At 41.1% G+C, this 23222-nt stretch overlaps 1 protein-coding gene across 3 annotated transcripts in view; it reads left to right on the forward strand.

Annotated features, from left to right (window-relative positions):
* MAP3K20 (mitogen-activated protein kinase kinase kinase 20) overlaps nt 1-23222 on the forward strand; it is a 140365-nt gene that overhangs the window by 92924 nt on the left and 24219 nt on the right. For 2 of the 3 annotated variants that reach the window (XM_054723529.1, XM_054723530.1), the window contains exons 11-12: nt 186-321; nt 4100-6161. In XM_054723529.1, the coding sequence (XP_054579504.1) occupies nt 186-321; nt 4100-4483 (520 nt within the window). In that variant the 3' untranslated portion in view covers nt 4484-6161. Of the gene's footprint in view, nt 1-185; nt 322-4099; nt 6162-12037; nt 12083-13847; nt 13879-13975; nt 14116-18068; nt 18132-19532; nt 19626-23222 lie in introns of those variants that run through there. The other variant, XM_054723531.1, reaches the window with a different exon arrangement.

Consider the following 23222-nt stretch of genomic DNA (forward strand, 5'->3'; position numbering starts at 1 on the left):
TTATTTTTCCAAACTAGAAACTGCCCATTGATTTTGAAGGCCATGAAAGATGTGTTATTCTCTGAGAGTTTGCTGTTTGGTTTAAAAGCATGAGTTTTAGCCTTTTACCTTGATTAAGCATTCCGATGGACCCATTTAATCACTCTTGAGCAAAGTTGAGACTGAAACTAGTTATCCCTGTGCAGGTGTGAAATTGAAGCAACTCTTGAGAGGCTGAAGAAACTAGAACGTGACCTCAGCTTTAAAGAGCAGGAGCTCAAAGAACGAGAAAGACGTCTGAAGATGTGGGAGCAAAAACTAACCGAGCAGTCCAACACTCCGGTGAGTGTTCCCCACAGGGTTAACCTAACCCTCCCCGTCCCCCCGCCCCCTCACGTAGAAGACATGGCTGAGCATGGTGCATGGCAACTCTTCCCCTCCCTCCCTCCCACTACCACCTCCTCACTTCCTGCCTAACACCTGTATATTATAAGGCCCACACTTATACTCAAGTAGAGCTCCTATCTCATTTCAGTTACAAAATGCCAGAAATGTAGAAAAGCTTACTCTATTTCTGGCTCTTTGCCTAAAACTATTATTCTGTCAGGGTGTTCATATATTAGAATTACAAAAATAAAATCCAATGTATTTTCACACCATCTGCTAGCTGCCCAGAACAGGTGCCTTAATGCTGCTTAACTCTTTAAACTTCATCAGTTAATAAATGAAACACCAAGGCAGCTAGTTGTCTCAGAAAGTCTTTGATGTGTCAGAACCTCACCAAGTTTTTCTTCTAAAAGAGAGATAATTTAATGACTTATAAATGACAAGCATTAATGTTCCTTACTCAATTTAGCATTATGATCATGGGCAGTAAAAGACCTCCAATATTTATTACACCTAGGAAATATCTCGGTTTACTCCAAGCCTTATAATTTAAGGACGATAAAAATTCTTTTTACGGATTTTGTTATTTATACACTTATCTTGAGCTTATATAGTGATATGTTATATTAAAGTCTAATAAGCCCTAACTGGTTTGGCTCAGTGGATAGAGCGTTGGCCTGCCGACTGAAGGGTCCCCGGTTCGATTCCAGTCAAGGGCATATACCTTGGTTGCGGGCACATACCCAGTAGGAGGTGTGCAGGAGGCAGCTGATCCATGTTTCTAACTCTCTATCCCTCTCCCATCGTCTCTGTAAAAAAAATCAATAAAATATATTTAATAAATAAATAAATAAAATCTAATCAAATTTCAGCATTCTTTTCTATTTTAAATGATTTATCATTTTGGAAATGAAGTATAAATTTATCATTGGTTTTTTCCAGGTTTTTTAATGGGTCATATTTGTCCACTTTAAAATCACAAGTAAGGGTAAGATTAAAAGTACGTTTGTTATATATTTTATATTTATTCTTGATAGTTGCTATGGCAATTATACAAAAAAAAATACATAAATGCCCTTCACTTTATGATCTTCAAAAAGCTTTCCTATTTTTAAAATTCTTAATCTCCCTTAAGCAGTCAATGCCCAATTGCAAAGTGTTTTCCAGCGTCTAAAGAATAAAATAGTTTGCCTCCTTTTCCCGTTTACGTGGAAAAGCAACCTGATATCCAAAAAAGGGAAAATAAGTGAAGGTAAACGTTTCTTATCAGATTTTACTTTTTCAGAAAAGTAACATTCAGGGAATCCCAAAGTAAAACCTGAATTGCTATACATTCAGACGATCGTGGATATTAAAAAGGTGCCACATTTTATAAGTTCAGTCAAGTTAACCGGGCTCCCAAGAAATAAGTAGCGGGGAGTTTCCTGTTCTGGTTGAGTTGCTGGCAACAGGCAGATCAGAGAGCATGGCCCTAGGGCCCGTGAGGCGCTCTGCTTTTCTGAGAGCGATGAGGGGCGGAAACCCGGCCATCTCCGTGAGCTGTTTGTGTTTTTCCAGTACGTTGAAATCTTCAGCTATAAAGCATTGCATGGCTTGACTGTAAACGTAGCGTTGTAAGAACAAACTTTAAACCACCTCTTAGAGTATGCTTTGGAACCTTTCTTTGGTTTGTTGGCATTCGTTTTGCTAAGAAATTATGGGCTGCCTTGCACACATTCTTGCTATTATTAGTAACATAGTTGTGTAATAAAGAATGACACACTGTGAGTGCTCAGTAGGTTGTGTGCTGCATTCTAACTGCAGAAAACTTGCTGTAAAGGAGCTGCTCTGAGGGCTACCATCTAATCATGGCCGGCATGAAGCACCGTCTCAGCGCGATTTTCTTCCCTTGTCTCACTTGTGAGCGCTAAGTTTTCTTTCTTTACATACCTGCCTTTAATGTCTCTCCTGCTTAGCGCTGGTGTCTCTGAAGGAAAGAAAGTTTGTGCTCAGGTACTTTATCAGTAGGTATTTCCTTTAATCCTCACACCAGTTTCTAGATGACTGTAAGTGAGGTTTCTGAGAGAAGGAATGAAAAATAAAGCTTTTAAAAAGGAACTGGCTGGAGGTTTAAGTTTCCTGTAGGTAGCCTCATCTTAATTATAGAAGTTTAAAATGGACATATCTCCTTTAAAATTGTATTATTGGATTTATTTTGAGGAATGACACTATTTTCTTCCCTGAAATTAAAATACTACTTAAAGATATTTGGGAAGATGAATTCTCTGTACATATATATGAACAGTGTTTATTTTATAACTATTATTATAGCTTGATGTAAAAAAACTTTATTTCTTTTAAATGTAAAAGCTTATTTGAGAGAGATTTATTAAGATCTTAACATAATGTGAGGAAGGACCCATGAGATAATAAAATAAACAAGCAACAAAGAGTTTCCCGAGAGCATCTAACAATTGCAAACAAATTTGCAAAGCTGGGAAATTTGACGACAAGGAAAATAATATCCTGTTTTCAGTGTTAAAGGATATAAAGCCATTGTTTTCTATAGAAGAATTAGATGAAATTCTTTTTGAACTAACAATCTCAGAAGTCTTTTCTTAATAGAGTAGGATATTTTAAAAACTCAGCTTCATCTTTAATTTAAAAATTAGGAATTGGTCCTCAAAAGCATACTTACACCAGAAGGTAAAGGTCATCCCACAGTGATATATTTGTACATTATCATAAATTTATCCATATTTAAACATCGCCAAAAATATAAGCCTTAATTTGCTTATTTCTCAAGAAAAGAAGCAGTAACATTTTTCGGAGCCAAACAGTTTTACTCCCAAAATGAATCTGACCAACATTTATGGAAATAAGTTGGCTGTTCAACGTAATTACATAAGGTAGAAAAATAAATGTCTGTATCCACTATGAAAAGGAGAATTCCTAAAAATAAAATCATGCTAAAGAAGAAAACTTACATAGTAGAGAATAAAGAAAAAAATAACAATCTAAATTAGCAGTAATTTCCTTTCCTCCCAATTTTCACATGTATTTATGTACTTGTTTATAACATAGCTATTAGAGACAGAATCTAGAATTTGTTCACAAGTAAGTTGTTTCATAAATCGAATAACTAGTATTATATCTTATCTGGGTGTAATAAATAATAAGTGGAAACAAGTGAATTCTGGCCTCATATTTGGTTTAGAGTCAGATCCTAATTTAGCTAAAAGGGTAATTAATAACCAACATTTTTTTTTAGAACTATATTGACTGCTGAGCTGTTTCCATGCTTCCTCTAAGCTTTTCTTCTTTGGTTCAAGGTTTCTTGATTTTTTTACTTGAGATTTCATCTCCACTTAATTTCTTTTTTAATATACTAGTTAACTAATGTTTCTCCGATGAAAGTGAAATTGGGAAAAATTAAGAGAAATCCTAAAAACTATTTTGTTTTAAGCAAAATGAAGCCTTAAAATGTGCAGCTTCCTCCCCATTAAAAATTTGGCTTGCGACAGTGCTTTGCAAACTTTGGGTTGTGATTGATTCTGTCATTTATAAATTATGGCAAATCCCCTGGAGCCAAACGTGCCAATAAGTAAATTCTCACAAAATTCCCTAGATTGATTTATTTCCCTAATCATGTACCTTCTGCGCAGTGCCCGCTAATTTTGTGGTATCTGTTTTCCTTTGTTTAAATTGATCCTAATTTCTCTTTTTACTTCTGTCCTTTCTTCCCTTGTGATAGCTTCTCTTGCCTCTTGCTGCAAGAATGTCTGAGGAGTCTTACTTTGAATCTAAGACAGAGGAGTCAAACAGTGCAGAGATGTCATGTCAGATCACAGCAACAAGTAACGGGGAGGGCCATGGCATGAACCAAAGCCTGCAGGCCATGATGCTGATGGGCTTTGGGGATATCTTCTCAATGAACAAAGCAGGAGCTGTGCTGCATTCTGGGATGCAGATAAACATGCAAGCCAAGCAGAATTCTTCTAAAACCACATCTAAGAGAAAGGGGAAGAAGGTCAACATGGCCCTGGGGTTCAGTGATCTTGACTTGTCAGAAGGTGACGATGATGATGATGATGACGGTGATGAGGAGGATAATGACATGGATAATAATAGTGAATGAAAGCAGAAAGCAAAGTAATAAAATTGAAAAATGTTTGGAAAAAGAAAATAAACTTGTTATCTCAGTCTGTACAAAAGCCAGGAAGGAGGTAGAAAACCAAGTATTTGTAGGCCAATTGCATTTCTATAACAGTCATTTCTTTATTGATTTTACTTTTGATTTGTTTTTGCTTATAGAAAAATGGGGTTGGGGGAAATCAAGCCAAAAAGGCATATGAATCAGCAAATGTGGTGCCTGATTATAGAAACTTGTGATTCCATATACAATATAGTATTTTTAACTAATGACATTCTGGCTTTTTTTAATTTAATGAATGCTTTACAGCTTGTATGTTATTTTATTTTATTTTATTTTATTTCATTTATTCAGTTGCCTAGGAAAACTGATGTTTTGGACAAGCACTCTTAACTCCTAATCTTTTTTGACACTTGATTTTCTTGTAACATACTACTTTTTTTTTTTCTTAAGGCGATACACTGTCCTGTCAGAAATAATTGACAGTGACTACAAAATCCAACAATAAAAAAACTGAGATGAAAGGAGGTTTAACAAACACTTCCTCAGAAATACCTAACTGCCGAGAACTTTCAATACTTAATAGCACAGCTAGTCAAAGTGAGACCCGAGAGATGTTCTCCATAGTACATTCCAAGGAGAAATACTCTCTTCTGAAAACAGCAGCAGATGTCACAGGCTTTCAAACCAGTGCTAGCCCTGGAAGCTTCTGGACAACATCTGTCATCTAAGGCTCACCTTCTCCTGTATACAGACAGGGATAGAGTCTTAGAGGGACCCCTGCAGGCAGTGTGTTGGCACAGGTCTGCCCTGCATTCCGGTAAGGGCGTATGTGTGTTTGTTTCCCAGAGGGGCCTGATAATCTTGTATTCTAAATATATGTATAGATTTTTTAAAGAAGGAAATAAATATTATAAAAGGATTGGCAAAGGTAAGTCCTCACTACTTAGGCAAAAGTGCAAGAGGAAGCGTTCTTCTTACATCAGATGGAGCCTTCCAGGGCTGTCTGTTTTGAACCCTAAGTGATGCTGGAGTTAAAGAGAAGTAGATGCAGGCGCGGCTCTAAAAAACTGGAGATCGTCTCTGAATGTTACCACCTATTTGTTAAAGCTTGTTTAAACTATAAAACACTGTTTTTTTAAAAAAAAACTACAGACCATTTATAGTTATATTTTTTTAAAGGCAAAAGAACAAAGACTTTTTTTTCCCCAGCCTAAATTAGAGAGCAGTGCTGTTCATTTGACTATTAAATCAAAGTACATTTGGTGATTCTTTTTATGGAAGACTTAAGAAAGGATATCATCATAGATACTATCTAATCCTATTTCCAAGTATATTTGATCATAAAAAGCCTCTTGGAATTTGAAGTGTGCTGTGCTTCTAATCCCCATTAATAGCTGAAAAATACCACAAAATTATCAGTACACTGTTCCAGCTTTGTTTGAAGAAAAATAACAAATAAAATGTTCTGGGTGCGAGATGTAGAACAGCCTGTATAAGTAGAGTGATAACGAGAGGGATATGAAGTCAGATCATGATTCAAAGCCCTGCGTCCACTTGCTATACAATCTTGGGCAAATTATTTAACCTCTGTGTGTCTGTTTGCTCATCTCTAACATGGGAATGATAATAGAATCTAGGTCAAAGAATTGTTGTGAGGATTGTTGTTGTTGTTGTTGTCATTATTATTATTATTATTATTATTATTAAATAATATATGTAAAGCACTTAGGTAGCCAGGCCCATGGTAAACGGTCAGTTAATGTTAGCTGCTGTAATTATTCCAGTGAAAAGAAAACAAAAAAGAAATGGTTTCAGTAAGTTTCTGGAAAACTATCGACTTTAAGTGATATTTGTTTAGTATGAAATATTGATTGCTTTCCGGAAAGAGTGTGAGCTATAGATTAATCCTGTTGCTCTTTGAAGCTACCACCCACAGACTAGGTAAATACAGAAAGAGTAGGTAGGCCTTTCACCTGGAAATTGGGTTCCCACATACCCCATCTGATACACGCACACCACAACAGAGTGCTGGTGACTAATAGGCACACACTTAAACAAGCTTCCTGTCTGCTCCCTGGCTCAAGCCAAGCCACGCAAGCAGAAAGTCTTGGAGTGGAGCAGAAGGGACAGTTTTCAACTCTTGACTTCCCAGCATGCCCTCGGACACTATGGCTTAGCAGCCTAAAGGAGAGCGCCAAAGAGGGTAGTTTAAAAGCCCCTTGCACATTTTATCAGGCAAAGATAGTCAGTCATCCACAGATATTCACTGAGCCCCTTCTCTGTGCCAGGTGCTGTTCTAGGGAGCAGCTAGACAAAAAATCTTTGCACGTGTGGCGCTTACGTGCTAGAGAGCAGCAGTAACAACACTAATAAATCATATGGAATGGAAATATTTGGTAAGTGCATGCTGTAAAATGAACAGGAAAGGGGAGTGTTGAGGTTTTTTAATGTCTGGTCAGGAAAGGCCTCACTGATAAGAGAATGTATATGGGCTAATTTGGGGATCTGTGCACTTTATGGAAGAATGTAAACCTTGCCCCTCATTTAGGAATAATCAGCAATAAATTTAGAACAGATGAACTTAATGAAACTGACTTTTTTTTGCTTTACATATAAATCTATTATGATTACACACAAAGTTTTGCTGCATTAATAAAAACAGCCAAGTGGGGCCAAAAGAGAAGGTAATAGGACTCCGTACCAGACCCCAATTTACCATTAATTAGGTAATATTCGTTACTCTTTCAATTGCTGCCATTTCCCACTAATATTCCAAAGATGGTCATAGCTCAGTACTCTGCCATCAAGAAACGGCAAGGACTCAGGATCCAGCAGGTCGATAACCTCAGGACTAAGCTTGAAACTGTTCTCCACCGAGAATTAGGCTGCAGGTAATTACCATATGGCACTGGCTATTTTACATTCTGTTCCAAAGCAGTATCTTCCTAGGGTTTTCAACATTCCTGAAACCCAAATCATCTAATCTTCTAGTCTCACTCTGCGAAGATTAGAAGACTTTAGACTCTATTATTAGTTTTATTAATTTTATAAAGAAACAGTTATTAAGCCATATGGAGAAAATCTAATCTGATGTTCATTGTGCAGCTTCTAATTAATACACCTTTCAGATCAGTTTTTGAAATAGCAAATTATTGGTGTTTGCTTTATTTCCAATTATTTGACTTACAAAAATGTACATTTGTAAGAGAAAGAAACGTAAATTTGAAGATTCAAAATGAGAATTGAAACTCTGAATTGTAGTAATAATTGTTGGAGCCATACAACTGAAAACATACTACTCTTTCATCTTTTTCCCTTTACTCATAAAGTTGATCCTGTAGAATTTGATGGCACCTACTAGTGGTTCTCAGCCGAGGTAGTGCTGTCACCTAAGGGTGATTGGGAGTGCTGGGTGTCATGGTGACTGGGGGTGTATTTAGTGCCCGGTGCCAAAAATGGTGACATCCCGAATGCCAGGGACAGTTGCACCCAGTAGAGAATTCCATTGTCCCTTCCTCCATGAAGAAACTTGCTGAACCTGGCAGTTTCAGAGTTCCATGTCTAATTGTTTTCCCCCAAACAAAATCACCCAAGTCAAAAGATGCATTTTCAGAATCTCAGCTACACAATCTGAATTTTGTAGGTTTGTGGCATTTATCTTAAATCTCCACTTGTGGGAATGGTTTCTTTCCCCATAAGAATGCTGGTGGAAACTTGATGAAACTAAGTTTACCCTCCTGTTACCCCGACGCCACAATAACGAAAGGAAAACATCACTGAGGTAGCTACAATTCTGCAAAGTGGCCAGCTTCATTTAAAAGGGCCCTTTCCCTACCAATCCCAATGTAATACTTTACAGAAGTAACCAATGGCAAGAGGTTGCAGGCACGTAGCCCTCTTGTTTTTGATGCTGTAGAACTGCTGAAGGCTGGGTTTGGCTGGTGATTTTTAACATGCAGCGGATTAGTTAGACTTTAGCACCAGCTGAAGCATGCCATCTTGAACCCCATTAAAATCTAGGAATTGCGGGTGGGAGAAGGTTTGGGAGCAATCCCAAAGGACTTCTGTAACTTTATTTTCTGAGTTTTCATTGGAGTGGCAGGAATTTCGTGAAAGGTCATTTTAAAACTCATTCTGAGTTAAATATTGGTACTTCCAATTGTTGTGATACACTAAACTTGTTGCCGCCTTTTGAAATTAGCAGTCTCACCAAACCACGTATGTAACAGAGCATACATGTTTCTATAATCAGGTGCCTTTTACTGATTTTGAGTAAGACTGGTTTCCTGTGTAGATGTTAAGTATTGCCAGAGAGAAGGATGTTCAGTGCTTTGACTGGGGCATAGCCTGGCAGCTCTAGATGCAGCATTTCTGTGATGAAAATGAGTGTCTACCGGGGAATCCGGAGGACTAGCCACGTTTCCTCTGATTCCAACTGATTTGCATTCTGTTGCCTGTGAGGAGCTTTCTGGCATGTGATTATTTACTTCAAAGTAGAGTTTCAAGCACCTACATTAATTATTTTACATCGTGTGCAGAATAATATATCTTTTCATGTCAGATACAATCCACTGCACATATTGCTTTTACACTGTTTTAAAATTTTGTACTAAATAATAGAAAATATTTATATTCTTTGAGTGTGAGCTTTGAATAGATGGCATTATCACTTTACTGTTTTTGGGTTTTGTTTTTGTTTTTTAACAAAATTTTTCCTCAATTCTACTGCAATGTTATTCTGAGGAAGTCATATGCCAAAATCTTGTGTAATGTTTGTATGGAAGATTAAATTTTACTCTTGTGTGGTAAGACTACTCAGTGGTTGACTTCATCGTTGGAATTTGATATTCCGGCACAAAGTCCACAATGTATTCAGAAATCCAAGCTGGTGTCATAAATTTCATTTTGATGTGAACTCTGCTTTCCTTTGTTTTAAGACTCCATTTTACAATAAACATTTTGACAGTAAATCCCTTTGTTATGTGTTACTGTGTACTAGTATATCACATCTTAGATTAGACTCCCGACACCCTTTGAGGTCACACGCATGCACATGAGTGCGAGCTTTTCTCTCCTGAAATCGGGGGGAGTGTATGAATTTGTAAAGGGACGGGGTTCAGTCACAGGTGGATTTTTTTCTCATCCCCCGAGAGAGACAGGAAGGCTTGGGACTCTCCCTCCAGCACATGCACTGACATGTTAACAAGGTACAGAAGACATAAAGGAGACAGTGAGCCGCTGTGTGGCTGGAGGTCATTAACGCCCATCCCCTGTCCTGCCAAGCCCAAGCCGTCCTCCAGCAGTGTCTTCCCCTCGCGGCTCTTTGCCAGCATCTGCAGGAGCCTCGCCAGAGCGAGTCCCACACTGAGCCCAGGGCCTTTTCCTGGGCATCATCTGCATGAGCCATCCTCCCAGCGCCAGAACGCTCTTCTCTCCTTTTGACATGAAAACCCAAGGTGTTGGTTTTGATAAGTCATTTCATTTACAGCCTTCATTCCAATCAAGAAATACTTATTTATCCATGTTGTTTAGCACAACATTTGGGAATGGTGTAAAAATCAACACACTGCACATCCCTCTCCTCCCTCGAAAAGCCAGCCCTGATGCAGGGAAGTATTTTTGTAACTTAGTCTGTTGTTTCTTGAACTAATCAGGAAAGTTCCCTACTTCACATTTGTTTCCGTGATGGGGAAAGGAAATGACATGTTTCTGCAGCTGGATCCAGCTGCCCTGCGAAGAAATAAAACTTGTCATGTGTTTTCTTTGATGAAGTTCCGTTTAGGTCCTATTCCTCCCGTCCTTTTCTTTTCCGCATTATTACAGCAGGTGAGTGCATGTGACCGCTGATTCCTACACACACCGGGTATTTCAGAGGAGGGAAGGGGCAACCCCCAGGGAAGGAGTGCGTGGGGGCAGCAGAGTATGCCGAGAGCATAGGGAGTTATGCCCTTGCAACTGATCTATACTACTCAGACTCTGCCCATCCATAGTCACTGTAACCAGTGGGGCTTGTTAAATGCTGCCTGGCCCCCAGAGTCGGCCTTATTTCTCTTTATTCTTAGACATTCACTGCCTCTGGTGCCCTGGTTGGGCAAATGTACCATTTGCCCGCCCATCCTTCCTCTCCCCACCCCACCCCACCCCAACGCCGGTGTTCTGCCCTGTTGCTTCTCCTCGCCTGCTCTTCTTGCCCTGCAGTGCCCAGCTCAAGCCACTATGCCTTCCATCTCCCCATCTTAGTCTGTGAAAGCCTCCCTCTTCCCTGGCATATACCCATGGGCACTGAGCTCTCCACCGGAGAGCTTAGCATTTTAGTAAATACATCCTTCGGTGTTCTTCGTTCAACAAACTGTTCAACAAAAATTTACCAGGTATTGTATGCCAGACACCGGACTAGGCACTGAGTAAACCAAGAAGAGGGTGTCCTTGATCCTCCATGTGTAATTCATACCTATTTTATCCCCCGTTTCAATGAAAAGCTCCTTGTAGTCAGAGCCATGCCTTTCCAAGCAGGGTCTGAACCTGCGAGTACCAAATACCTGCAGGTTAAAATACTAACTCACCCACCCTCTGACTTTGACACTAACATTAAAAATAACCAAATTCAGCTTTTTTCCAACTCACCCACACACAAAAATATTTGTCACAGATTAAAAAGCACTTTGCTACAGTTATCTCATGAGCAGTTCAACCATTTTGACAAGTTAAGTTAGTAAAAGCTGGCAGCTATAACAAGCTCTAATTCAAGTCACAGGAGACCCAGGTGTTTTTCAAAATTTTGTAGGGATTTCTTATTTAGTCTCTGGCCACGGGGCACTTCCTGAAGTGAGTGGCCTTTTGGCTCTGAACATGGTGCCAACTGAGGTCCTCGTGCAAAGTGACCTCTCCTGTTTGCGCACCGGGCAGGGAGCGAGTTTTGTTTGTTTCGGTGAGAGCCGCTCTGCAGCCTGGGCTGCTTAGAGCAGTTCCAGTCTCGCTTGTCCTTCTTCATCCCTGTCTCCTAATATTTGTGTGTGTTGTTTTTTTAAATATAATGCAAGCAAGACATTGAGTTAAACACTCAGACATTCTCCTGTAAGAATAAGCCTGAGTCGTCTGGTTACCAAATGGTCGCTTTGGAATTTTCATTAATAATCAAGCGATCCTCTTGTTCACTGAGAATTCCGAAGAACGCTCAGGCATCTGACAAATGTCAGGCATTCCTTGACTGCCAAGCCCTATTGTGGGATCTGAAAGGACTCTTGGTGTGCCAAGTACGAAGAGAGAAAAATCTCAAGATGTGCCGAGTCCGGCCCCGGCAGCTCACAGAGAGCAGTGAATTGTTACTGAGAGGCGGATGCACATGGTTGGCTTCTGTGGGCAAAATCCGTGGAGCCCTGAAAACTCCTCTTAAGGTCAGGAGACTTGTTTCCCGTTCAACCTCACCTGCAGGAGGAACCAACCAGAGCAGCAGCCGAGAGCTGAAACAGACAAGGGGGTGACCCAAAAGGACAATGATAATATGCTTGTTCTATTTCATTCCTGTTTCCCCTGCAGCTGCTGCCTTCCTTTGAGATTGGCGCATGGACGGAAGATGACGTGGTAAGCTGCTGCTGCTAAGGCCGCATATGACCTGGGCGGGTATTTAATCAGTGTCCACGAGTTACAAACGCCTCAGGAACTAGAAGTTGACAGATTCCATGCTTTTCTGTTTTTTAATGCAGTGATGTTTAAAATAAGGCCTCCAGAGCAGAGCAAGTATGGCTTCACATCTTACAAGAGCCTTCCACCTCCCTCCCTATTTGCTCTGAAAGGTGTCCCAGAATAAAATAGTGAATCCCATTGACTAAAGGAAAGGGCTGGTCTGGGATACCAAATGAACACACTTGAAGAAAAAAATATATCTTAAATTTTCCTAAAATTACCAGGGATGGGCTTGAACCGCATGGAGAAAGATCTGGTAACAGCAGCCTGGACTGTGATTCCTCTGAACTGGGTTTCCTTCCCGACTTAGGCCAGTTCAAAAGTGACAGGTTCAATTTTGCCATCTTTACTCTGACCTTCCCTAGGAGGAATGGACACGAGCTTTCAGACATTCTCAGCAGCTGGAGCCAGAGGAGCCCCGGGTTTTTGAGAGAAGTGGGCAGACTCAGTCGAAAGGGAAGTCCCGCGCCCCACCCTCGGGGAGAGACCCTGAGGGAAAGTCCTACTTAGCCCTTTGTATCTCTGTATCTGTTTCCTTAGTGAAAAAACGGTCTGAGAATTCTGGATCAGAGACCTCAGGGCCTTGTGCTCAAGGTCTCATTAAATGAGAAAGAAGGGAAAACATTGCCATGCCAGCCTTAGCAGGCCCCGCCCCAGGAAATGGACCAGGCGCCACAGGTACAAACTCACCACCAGAAACTCTAGGGAAGGCCTGTTGACCCAACTCACCCTGGTTTCTGGGCCAAGGCATTTCCCACCTACCTGGTGAAGTAAACGTACTTTCAACATCAGCTGGCCTCTGGCTTCTACAGAGAAAGGAAACTTGGTACCAGTTGCGTCTATTTCGTCCCATTCGCTGAGCCCTGGTGATCCTAGGTTCCTGCTTAACAGGGAAAGAGGACATGGGATCTCCTTTGTTCAGGGCATGGATAGAATCCCTTTATCCCCAGTTGCACCGTTGGTGCATCAAATTTGAGAAATTTTTTAAAGGCTATTTTTAGTCTTTGTCCCGGGGTTCAGTGGTTTTCAAACCATTTAAATAAAATTCCAGGATCAAGGGGGCCATTCCCCCCCACCCCCCAGAGACTTGGTGGGACTGGATCTGGCCTCCCTTCTATCTCCCTTGACCAGGGTAATGTGAGACGGTACCAGTAAACATGTGCCAAGTGAAATTCAAGGATTCGGTCCAACTTCACCCTATAAAAGAAGCTCCATGCTTTAGCTTGTCTTGGGCCACATACCTACTTCATGACCAGGCCCAGAACAGAGGACAAATTCTACCCATTTCTCTGTCCGCTGCTGTGTGGTCCCTGTTCCTCATACAACTTCTGGCTAAACCAGTGCCCCTCAACAACCCCGGGGACACAAATGGAAAACCATGATGAGAACCTTCTTGAAAGGATTTTAAAGTATGTTTCCTCCCAGATAAGGAGGAAAACCAATATCCACCAAGTGTCCAAGACCCCCAAAGAGAGAGAAAGAGCTCCAATGTGAAAGCTTGAAGTTTTTAAAATCATAAAAAGAAAATTTTCTATTTTACCTTTGTGGTTGAGCCAAAGTTCAAGATATTTTTAACCTCTTGAGAACTATGGCTTTTTACTGCTAAGTCTGGCTGTGGATCATGTATGAATCTTGAAAACTCTGTATGTCCTCTCTTTCGCAGTATTTTTGGGTTCAGCAGCTCGTCAGAAAAGGCAAGTGGAATAATTTACCTTCTTAATTCACGGAGTTAACTTTGCTGTGGACATGATTTCATCTCATTTTATTCCACCTTCTAATCCCTCCCTTCAGGTGACTCTTCAGCAGAGATGAGCGTGTACGCGAGCTTGTTTAAGGAAAACAACATTACGGGAAAGCGGCTGCTTCTCCTGGAGGAAGAAGACTTGAAGGACATGGGCATTGTCTCCAAGGGGCACATCATTCACTTTAAGGTACCTCAGAAAGGGGGAGAGCAGTCCACAAATCCTCCCTGAGCGCCTGCTCTGTAGCCGAGCTCATGGTCTGTGGGCGGCTGAGGACAGACACACAGCTGCGCTGGTTGTACTGAACCATGTCCACACCAGCTGATGATTAGCTGCTGCCCCCGTGGGACCCTACTTCCTCCTCATAAGCCAACAACAAAAGGGTTACTACCTGACACAGCAGAGGTCACCTGGATACTCCTGATGATCACCCCCAGGTCCTCAGGAAGTCTCTAGTCTCGTGGAGAAGATAGGTATTAATCATGCAGCATTGGTAAAATGACAGATGTAAGAAATGCCACAAAGAAGAGGTGAGGTTGGGGTGAGGAGGGGCTTCTGTGAAGAAGTTGTGAAGGAGGTAAGAGCGGAAGAACAAGAAGGTGTTCACCAGGTGAAGGGGGTAGGAAGAGGTGTTCTAGGGGGGTGTATGCCTGTGGAAAGGCCGGGTGGGAGGAAGCTTGGTGTGCCAGGGGACCCGGAAATAAGGCAGTGGGTGCCTGCAGAACTGGCGCCCCACCCAGAATAGCAGGATGCAACTTCCTTTAAGGCCAGAGAGGCTAGGTATCCATTAGGAATCCCTAGGGATGACGGAACTTGTCCATGGACTGGGAAGAGCCTGAGCCACTGCAGAACCTCAGATGATAGGAATGTGTGTGTGTTCAATTTGTAATCTTCATGATTTTGACCTGCAATAGACACACCATACAGATGTATTTTAAACCCTCATTTTCTCAGGAAATTCTCACATTGACCCCAAAACTTCAGTTTTGAACAGTTTCAAAGCTAAACCTCTATTTTTATTGTTCCTTTCTCTGTTCTGGGCCTGGTCATGAAGTAGGTATGTGGCCCAAGACAAGCTAAAGCATGGAGCTTCTTATATAGGATGAGGTTGGACCGAGTCCTTGAGTTTCACTTAGCAACCAGATCTGTTTGTTTGTGTTTGTTTGTTTTAGTTACTGAAACCAAATAAGAATTTCTGGCATCTTTGCAGCATTGCTATTAATCAGAGGTCAATTTTGAGCAAGATCTTAGGATAAAATCAAGTTTACTCCCCAAACTTCCTCAGCCCCAGTGTGGGTGGATGGAGGGGTGGGCACAGGTTAGAAAGGAGAGAAATAGAATAAAGAAGGGAATGTAGAAAAGCAGCTTCCATCCAAATCCACATCTTCGCAAAGCCTCAACCAACATGCCAACTATTTTTCCCTTTGCCTCAATGAGAGCCCCTGATACTAGCCTTTCTAGGGAAATCCCCTGTGGTCCAAAGAGAACCATCTACTTGCATTTTTTGTGGGCTCTGGATCCATGGAAGGGACATCCTCATAGCCCTCAGCAGCCCCTAAGTGATGGCTTAGCCTCAACTTCAATGTCTTTTCCCTCTCAATAGATGGGCAGGAAACCTCATGCATATGCATACACCTCAGAGGCTGGCAAATATTAATTTAATCTCGACCTCTGGGTGTGGGCAAGTCCATCCCCAAAAGTTATGCTGGCTTAGATGGCCTATAGTAGGAAAAATTATTTTTCTAGTACCAAGAAGTGTCAGGGTTCCAAGAGAGAAATCTGGTAAAGTTTATGTTATTTGACAGCTGCCCGATAAGATGCTCCCACCTCCCCTTCCCCTCTGCTGGCTTTGAAAAGGGATCACGTTCCTTAAGGAGCAGTCAGGAAGAAAGGGGGGGGCAAGCTGTGACACCTCACCAAAGCCCATGGTGATGGAAATATTCCCAGACTTGGCCTAGGACAGCCAAAGTGCCCTGTGCATGCCAAGTTGGTATCATGAAGGCAAGCAGTGTCCTAACCTATTGGCTATTGTTCAACAAATTCAGCAAATGCCTACTCATTGCAAGACTGGGCCTGAAAAAACACAAAGGAGAATTCTCCCCAAAGGAATTTATATCCTAGAGAAGAGATAAAGCATGCACATACAACTTCTCATAATACAGGGTCTTGGCAATTTGGAGGAAAGTTACTACTACATTACCTCCTCTTGGGAGGGGCAGTGGCAGGGGTGGGGGGAACAGAGAGGGGAAACATCAGGGGGTGGGTGCCGTTGAGCTGGATCTTGAAGGGAAGACAAAATTTGGAATGTAGATGGGAGTGGGAAAGGAAAGAACATTGGTCAAGAAGAGAGAAGAAGGAGTTAAGAGAAGAAGAGCAGCAGAAGAGAGTCCAAAGGAACAGTGTGTGTCTCTGTCCGAAGGAAGCCCAGGTGCAGGGAACTCAGCATGCACAAAGCAGGAGGGACATGGACAGCGTATGACTTCAGGCCTGGGAGCTGGGATGGGACCTGGGACCTGGGATCTGTGGGGACTATTGGAAATTTTGAGAATTGACATGTTTAAAACTTTGCTTCTGGAAGTTATCAAGTGGGTTAGAAAGGAAAGGCTGGATTTTGAAAGACCAGTTCAGAGGCTGTGGTATAGAGAATAATAAGGCCTCGCCAGGGTGGGAACATGTGAATGGAGAGAAGGAAGGGCAGCCCAGCTAAGAGAGCTGTAGGAAGTAGCACAGGGAGCAGAGAACAGTGTCACAGAAGCCAGAGGTTGAAAAGCTTTATAGAAATGCTCCATGCTAGGGAGAAGCCCAGAAACACACATAGAGAAAACGCCACTGTGGGAAGCTGCCAGGTGGGGTGGGGCAGTGCAGTGTCCTTTGCTCCAAAAGAGGGTGTGGCCACCCTCAAGACTCCCCTCAAGCTCCCAGGTGAGTCTGCATGTGGTTCTCAGAGTGGTGGACCCTCCGCCTGACTGCCAGAGCCAGCCTGTCTCAGAGGGACATGTAGTGGGGCTCAGCCAACAGGCAACACTCTGTTAAACTCAGCTACATGGCGGGTAATCCTGACAAATAAGCTTATATATGAGAGGGGAAAATTAAGGGAAGAGTCATGGAAACTTGCTCCAGGAGGGAACTGCATGTACTAGTACTTGGGGTACGGAGGATACACAATGCTTCAAGCTGAGCCTTTTGGGATGGGGTACTGGATGAGTACCTCCAGACTAGAGGAGTCCTCGTGGTACTTGTCAGAACTGTTACACACACACACACACACACACTGATGGGGAGAATGGTCCCTTCATTCTCTGCTCTTTCACTAATGCAGGCACAGGCATTGTTGTTTACCTTCTCTAAGAGTCTAAGCCCTTAAACAGGAGGTCATTGGAGTGATCTCCGACCCTTCTGCTGCTCAGTGGTCCCTTTGAGCCTGTCTTGGCTCCCTCATGTGGAGGGGCCGCGTACAAGGCATAGGGCTGAACATCCAAAGAGTGTTCACTACATTGTCAAGTTTCAGCAGCTTTCATTTCACTTTATAAAATGCATCTAATTTTCTCACATTGGCACTTTTTACTCTCTACGTGATATGTTCAGTTCACAGAAAAGCCGGATTACACCTGATGAGTATAAAAAAGAATCATAATTTAAATTGCCCTCCTGTCCTTTAAGAGTTCTTTGTGCTTCATTGGGGAATGGAGTGTTGGATACATACCCATAGAAAAGCCCTTACAAAGCAGCAAACCCTTCGGTGAGATTTCAGCCTTAATGAAGGTCTCTTCAACCTCATGTATTCTTTTTGTCTCTGGTGACATATTCATGTTCTTTGTTGTTTTCCCAGTGACTCAGGGTGACAACTGCATTCTATACACCGGAACATCAACTTGTCACTGTTATACCTGTGATTGAAGAATGGTTTTATTTATTCTTTAGTCTGAGATTTAAATTCTTAAATATCTTCCTGTTCCATTAAATAATTACTAACTGTATATAATACTGTGAACAGTCAGGTTTATTCTCCATAGATATTGGATATTAACATCCCCAAGATATTTTATGAACTACATAAAGAATGCCTTTATATGTGCACAATAATTTTAATCCTCTCGGCATTATCGGACCATTAATAAAGCCATGTGATTTTTTTTTTACAGTCAGCCATTGAGAAATTAACCCATGATTATCTAAACTTGTTTCACTTCCCACCACTAATTAAGGTAAGTAAGGTTTTTTTCTTACTGAGAATATGCTTTTATCGACATATGCACCTGCCACCTCCACACCTAAATTTGCCAATGTCGGGAACTGTTGTTTGAAGTGAAATTGAATCATATCTGTCCAACAAAAGGCCCTTTGAGTGAAGCTCAGGATGTGTTTAAATTGAACACCCTTATTCCCTGAAAGTTGGAACATTAACAATACATTCATGATAAGAACCACACATGTCACCTTAGTGGCTACCAACCTCTGGCCTCCCACCTGGCTCTGGAGACCTTTGCCTGACCCATAAGTCACTGAAGGAATTCACATACCCGAGCTCAGGATGGTCACTTGCATTTTGGGGTGGGAGGCTTATTGTTTGAACAACATATTAGTATATGTGACATATTCTTTTGAATATAGTCTAAAGGTATATGGTATACTTTGTTATTAAATAAGTAGATACTTGCTCTTTTTTTTAGATTTTTAAATTTTTTATTTTAAGAAAATACAGAGCTGGGGATCATTTTACTTCTACTGTGGTCGATATAATAGATCTTTGAAAACCTAAATAAGCTTACTGACTGCCAAACCTTTCACATTATTTAACTGTGCTTAATTTTCACATTACCAGTTGTTTTTATGGCTTATATTCTCACTGAACCCGTTTTTGACATCATTTAAAATGACTGAAAGACAAAGTTCTCCAATACCTATGAAATAAGTAAATGCATATTAATAAGAATTAGAACACTTACTCCCTTCAAGAAAAAACATTAGTGACTTGTTCCTGAATTGTCTATGTATCACTTAAGAAAATTCACTTGGGAATATTTGTCTGATAGCAAATATCATACTACTTAGAAGCCATTCACCAGTCTTAAACCTTAAGCTCACATCCCATATCTTAATCTCCAGACACTTGCTCTTAATACACAGAACTCTTCTTATTCATTGATAAGTATGGTTTCCGTCTCTAAGCCCGAGAAGGCTCATTTGTTCCTCTGCTTGGCCCTCCATCCGCTTACGCTCTCGGAACTGCTAATTCCTCTTTGGAAAGAGTGTAAATGTTTTGAGTGCCGTGAAACGCTCAAGGTAAAGTCTCTCAGTGCATCTCCAGGTGCTCCGTGCATTTCTGGGGTAAAATTACACAATGCAAGAAGCGCTGTGAAAAATGTAAGCCGGTGACATTCAACCTGGAGCGTGTCAGATAAATCACTCGGGAAAGTTCTCAAAAGCTTAAGATGTCATTCCATTGCTTTAAGTAATTGTAATCTGAAGCTTATTCCAAAAAATAACCAAAGGTTAAAAATATATATTAGAATGGGACAACTGGTGCTGAGAAATCATCTCTTTTACATGAGAAGTAAAAGTGAACATTCTATCTAGAATAAATGGTGTTTGATTTTCTGTTGTAGGACTCAGTAGGTGAACCTGAAGAAAATGAGGAAAAAATAGTGAACCTTGAACTTGTCTTTGGTTTTCACTTGAAGCCAGAAACAGGCCCACAGGTAAACTGCATTTTAAGTTGTTTGGATAAATTTCAACCTCATGTATTCTTTTTCTCTCCTAGTATTCTGTGGTTTTATATACCCCGCCCCCTCCCAACTGGTGACTTGACTCTGAGTAAATTTATAGACTTTATAAAATAGACTTTAGTTGTAACTCTGCCAGCTGCCTCTGTTATCCCATCTAGGGATCTGACTCTCTCGCCACCCAAACCCTCAAGGAAACCGTAAAGCGAGGACAGGGAGGGGTGAATACGGACTGTTTATGCTGTTTTGCATCACAGCTGCTTGTTTCCTGTTTCCTAAGGGGAAGCAATTTTTAATATCAAGAGTAAAACAACGCTGAGAATGGAACAGTAGGCAACATGGAAACTCAAATTATTAGCTCTAAATAGGGCAGCAGGACATTTGACCAAGATTCATTCAGGCAGGCTTTCACTCTGTGCTATATTTAAAGTCTGGAAAACTTCTCTGGCCCAGGCAGCATATGAATTGGAATCATCACAGGATTGTGTTACTTTGGATTTCCCCAGATAACTAGTAATATGGGGATTTCCCCAGATAACTAGTAATCAGTTCTAATTGAGCACATATGACGTTCCAGGTATGCAGTACTGAGGTGTTGATGTTGTTTTCACCCATTTACAAATGGGGAAACTGAGGCTCTGGAAGATAAAATAACTTGTCCAAGGGTTACATGGCTAGCAAGTAGCAGAATAAGGATTTGAATGCAGGCCTCTCAGACCCCAGAACCAAGCTTTTAACTACTGCACGATTTGTACCTTTCCTTGGAGGCAGCCAGAGACCTAGTACATAAATGCAGCTCCTCTAAGCATGTCAAACTCACGGCTGGCGGGCCACAAGGGATGCATGCGGCCCAGCCACGAGTTTGACATGCTTGCTAGCCAGTTGTTCTGGTAGGGCTGGTGTCAGCCCACTGGCTCTTCTCTAATTAACCTTTTGCACTCGGATGTCGAGTGCAAATTACTCTTTGAATGTATCAATAATTTGAAATATAAAAAAATCCAAATAAATAAGTTTGTATGAAAAGAAACTCCAGTTTTTTATTCTACTGCTGCGCTTTGTAAAATCTGGGGTATTTAAAAAATTAAATCCCGAGTAGAATAAAGGAATCGAGAAAAAAGCAAGCGAGTGCAAAGGGTTAAAGGAGGCTGACCCAGGCCATACCTGGAACCAGTGCTTGGGAATGAATTGAAATTGTTGCAAAGGGTTGAAATTTCACCAGGGGCTTCCAAAGATGTTCTTTCTAGACACCTGACAGAGCGTCTTTCCTGCACTGCTGCAGCTGTATTGATGCTTTTGCTGAAGGGAAATATTTACTTCCCTTGTTAGAGCCACATAATGTGGTGGAGTGAGAGCTGCTCTCTCTCCAGGTGTCCTGTCTATGAATATTTTTCTTTTCCCTCTGCAAATGGACCATTGTCTTCTTATGCCTGTTGTTAGAAACAGCCACAGAAAGGGGGACGGACAGTAATTTCCTCTCTCTCCAACAGCAAGCACAGGACCTTCTAACCCTGAGATTCTGTAGCGGTGAGCACCTTGAGCCATCTCATGTTAAACAAGTTGCACATTTTAATTTGCCTTGTTTAGTATCCTCGGCCTCATGGCACTTAATCGATGGGTACTCTGTGTTTAAATGTTCTTATGGCTTGTAGGTGATAAAATAAGAGGAAAGAACTTTCTTGAAACAGACTTAGTCAAGGGTAGTCTCAACCAAGAAAATAATTTTCAACTAACAAAGAAATGATTTGTTAATGTGGAAAATTAGAAAATAACTGCTTAGTAAATATTAGAAGCTATAAAGGACATTTGATACCAAATACAGCTGTCTGTTTTTGACCATAATTGTGTAGATAGACTTCTTGAGTCATTGGTTATTCACAAAGCCTAAAATCACCACAACCTTTGATATTCTGCTGATCCTTGGTCACCCGCGCAGAGGAATTTCCGCATTCATTCAGCACACATTTACTGAGGACTTCCAGTGTGCCTGGCTCTAGGCTAAATACTCCATAATACAAAGTCAAAAAGTACAGTGACGTCTTGCAAGGAGCCAATAGCTTATCAAGCTGTCGCAGTGCAGTGCCATGAGTTCAAGGACACTCTGAGGCGGGCTTGAACAGACTTTGTCACTTAGCTGGAGATGGGTGAATGGAAGGGAGGAGCCAGGATGGTACCAAAGATTCTAGTGTGGCAGCAGGACAGGTGATGCTATAGTATAATAGGTCAAAAGGTGAAAGTCAATGTGGATGTAATGCCAAGGTGCTAATAGTATAAAGAGGCAACTGAAATGGGTGAGTTTAACCAGGAAAAGCTTTTTTGGAAGGGATGAATTTTGAAACAGGCCTGAAGGGGTTGTTTGCAAATAATTCCCTGAATATAGTGTTTAAAGCTTTTGCTTAGAGAGTACTTCTTTCTAGAGAGCGAAGGTTATTTCATAAATGTCATCTCATTTATCCCCCTGGCATTTCTGTGAGATGCATAAGGCATAGTATTGTCATCACTGGTTAGAAAACTGATAGAAAGTGAGTGTAAGCTGAGGTGAGGACAGAGCTGAGTCCAGAAATTACATCTTTATTATCGCCTCTGTATTAAACAAGTGCTCTCTCTCATACCTGACCCAAGGTTTTTGAGCCATTTGTAAATGTTCATAAACTAATACTACAATAAATTACTCTCCAGTTCTAAACTAAATGGTTATGCCAGCCTATACCCTTACATTATGAAATATTTTCTTACAAAAGCACTTTAAATTGAAATTCCAGTTCCCCACATGAAAATTTTGTTACTTTGGCTCTTAAAGGTAGACCTGAAAAAGGATATCCTCAAAATCCCAGTTAACTGAGTTCTTACATACCCATCTTCATGGAAAAGATAGAGCCTTTGGCCCTGTTTCCATGACCAGAGTGAGTTACAAGAGGACATTGGAGCTTCAGAAATTCTCTCCAAACCTGAGAAATTTGCTGTCCATTTCACCTCTTCTTTTACAAATAAAATGAAAGATGTGTTCTAATGACAACCACTATGGATAATGTCTTGACAGTGCTTGTATCATGGAAATAGTAGCTACCTTTTCCCATTGCATCTGAGAAGGACCACCAGCTAAATACCACTTACAATTGGAATGTCAGCTAAGTAACTGACCTATTAAGAGGAAACCATTAAAATATGACCTTATACACAAATATACAAACATATGAAGAGGAAAAGCCTTTCATTGAAAGATCTGTCAACCTTTTGGTCTAAGAATTCATACTAACATTTTTATTGATTGATTTATTTATTTATTTATTTATTGTCTAAAGTTTTACATATGTCTCCTTTTTCCCTGCTTGACACCGCCTGCCCCTCCCTCCCCCCAGCCAGTCCCACCCCTGGAAAGCCCCTACCACCCCAGTGTCTGTGTCCATTGGTTATGCTAATATGCATGCATACAAGTCCTTTGGTTCCTCTCTAACCCCCCCTCTGCTGCCATTTGTCTCTGGATCTATTCTTATTCATCAAATTATGTTGATCATTATATCCCACATATGAGTGAGGTCATGTGATATTTATCTTTCTCTGACTGGCTTATTTTGC

Source organism: Eptesicus fuscus, chromosome 11, assembly GCF_027574615.1.
Source record: "Eptesicus fuscus isolate TK198812 chromosome 11, DD_ASM_mEF_20220401, whole genome shotgun sequence".
In the NCBI taxonomy this organism is placed as follows: domain Eukaryota; kingdom Metazoa; phylum Chordata; class Mammalia; order Chiroptera; family Vespertilionidae; genus Eptesicus; species Eptesicus fuscus.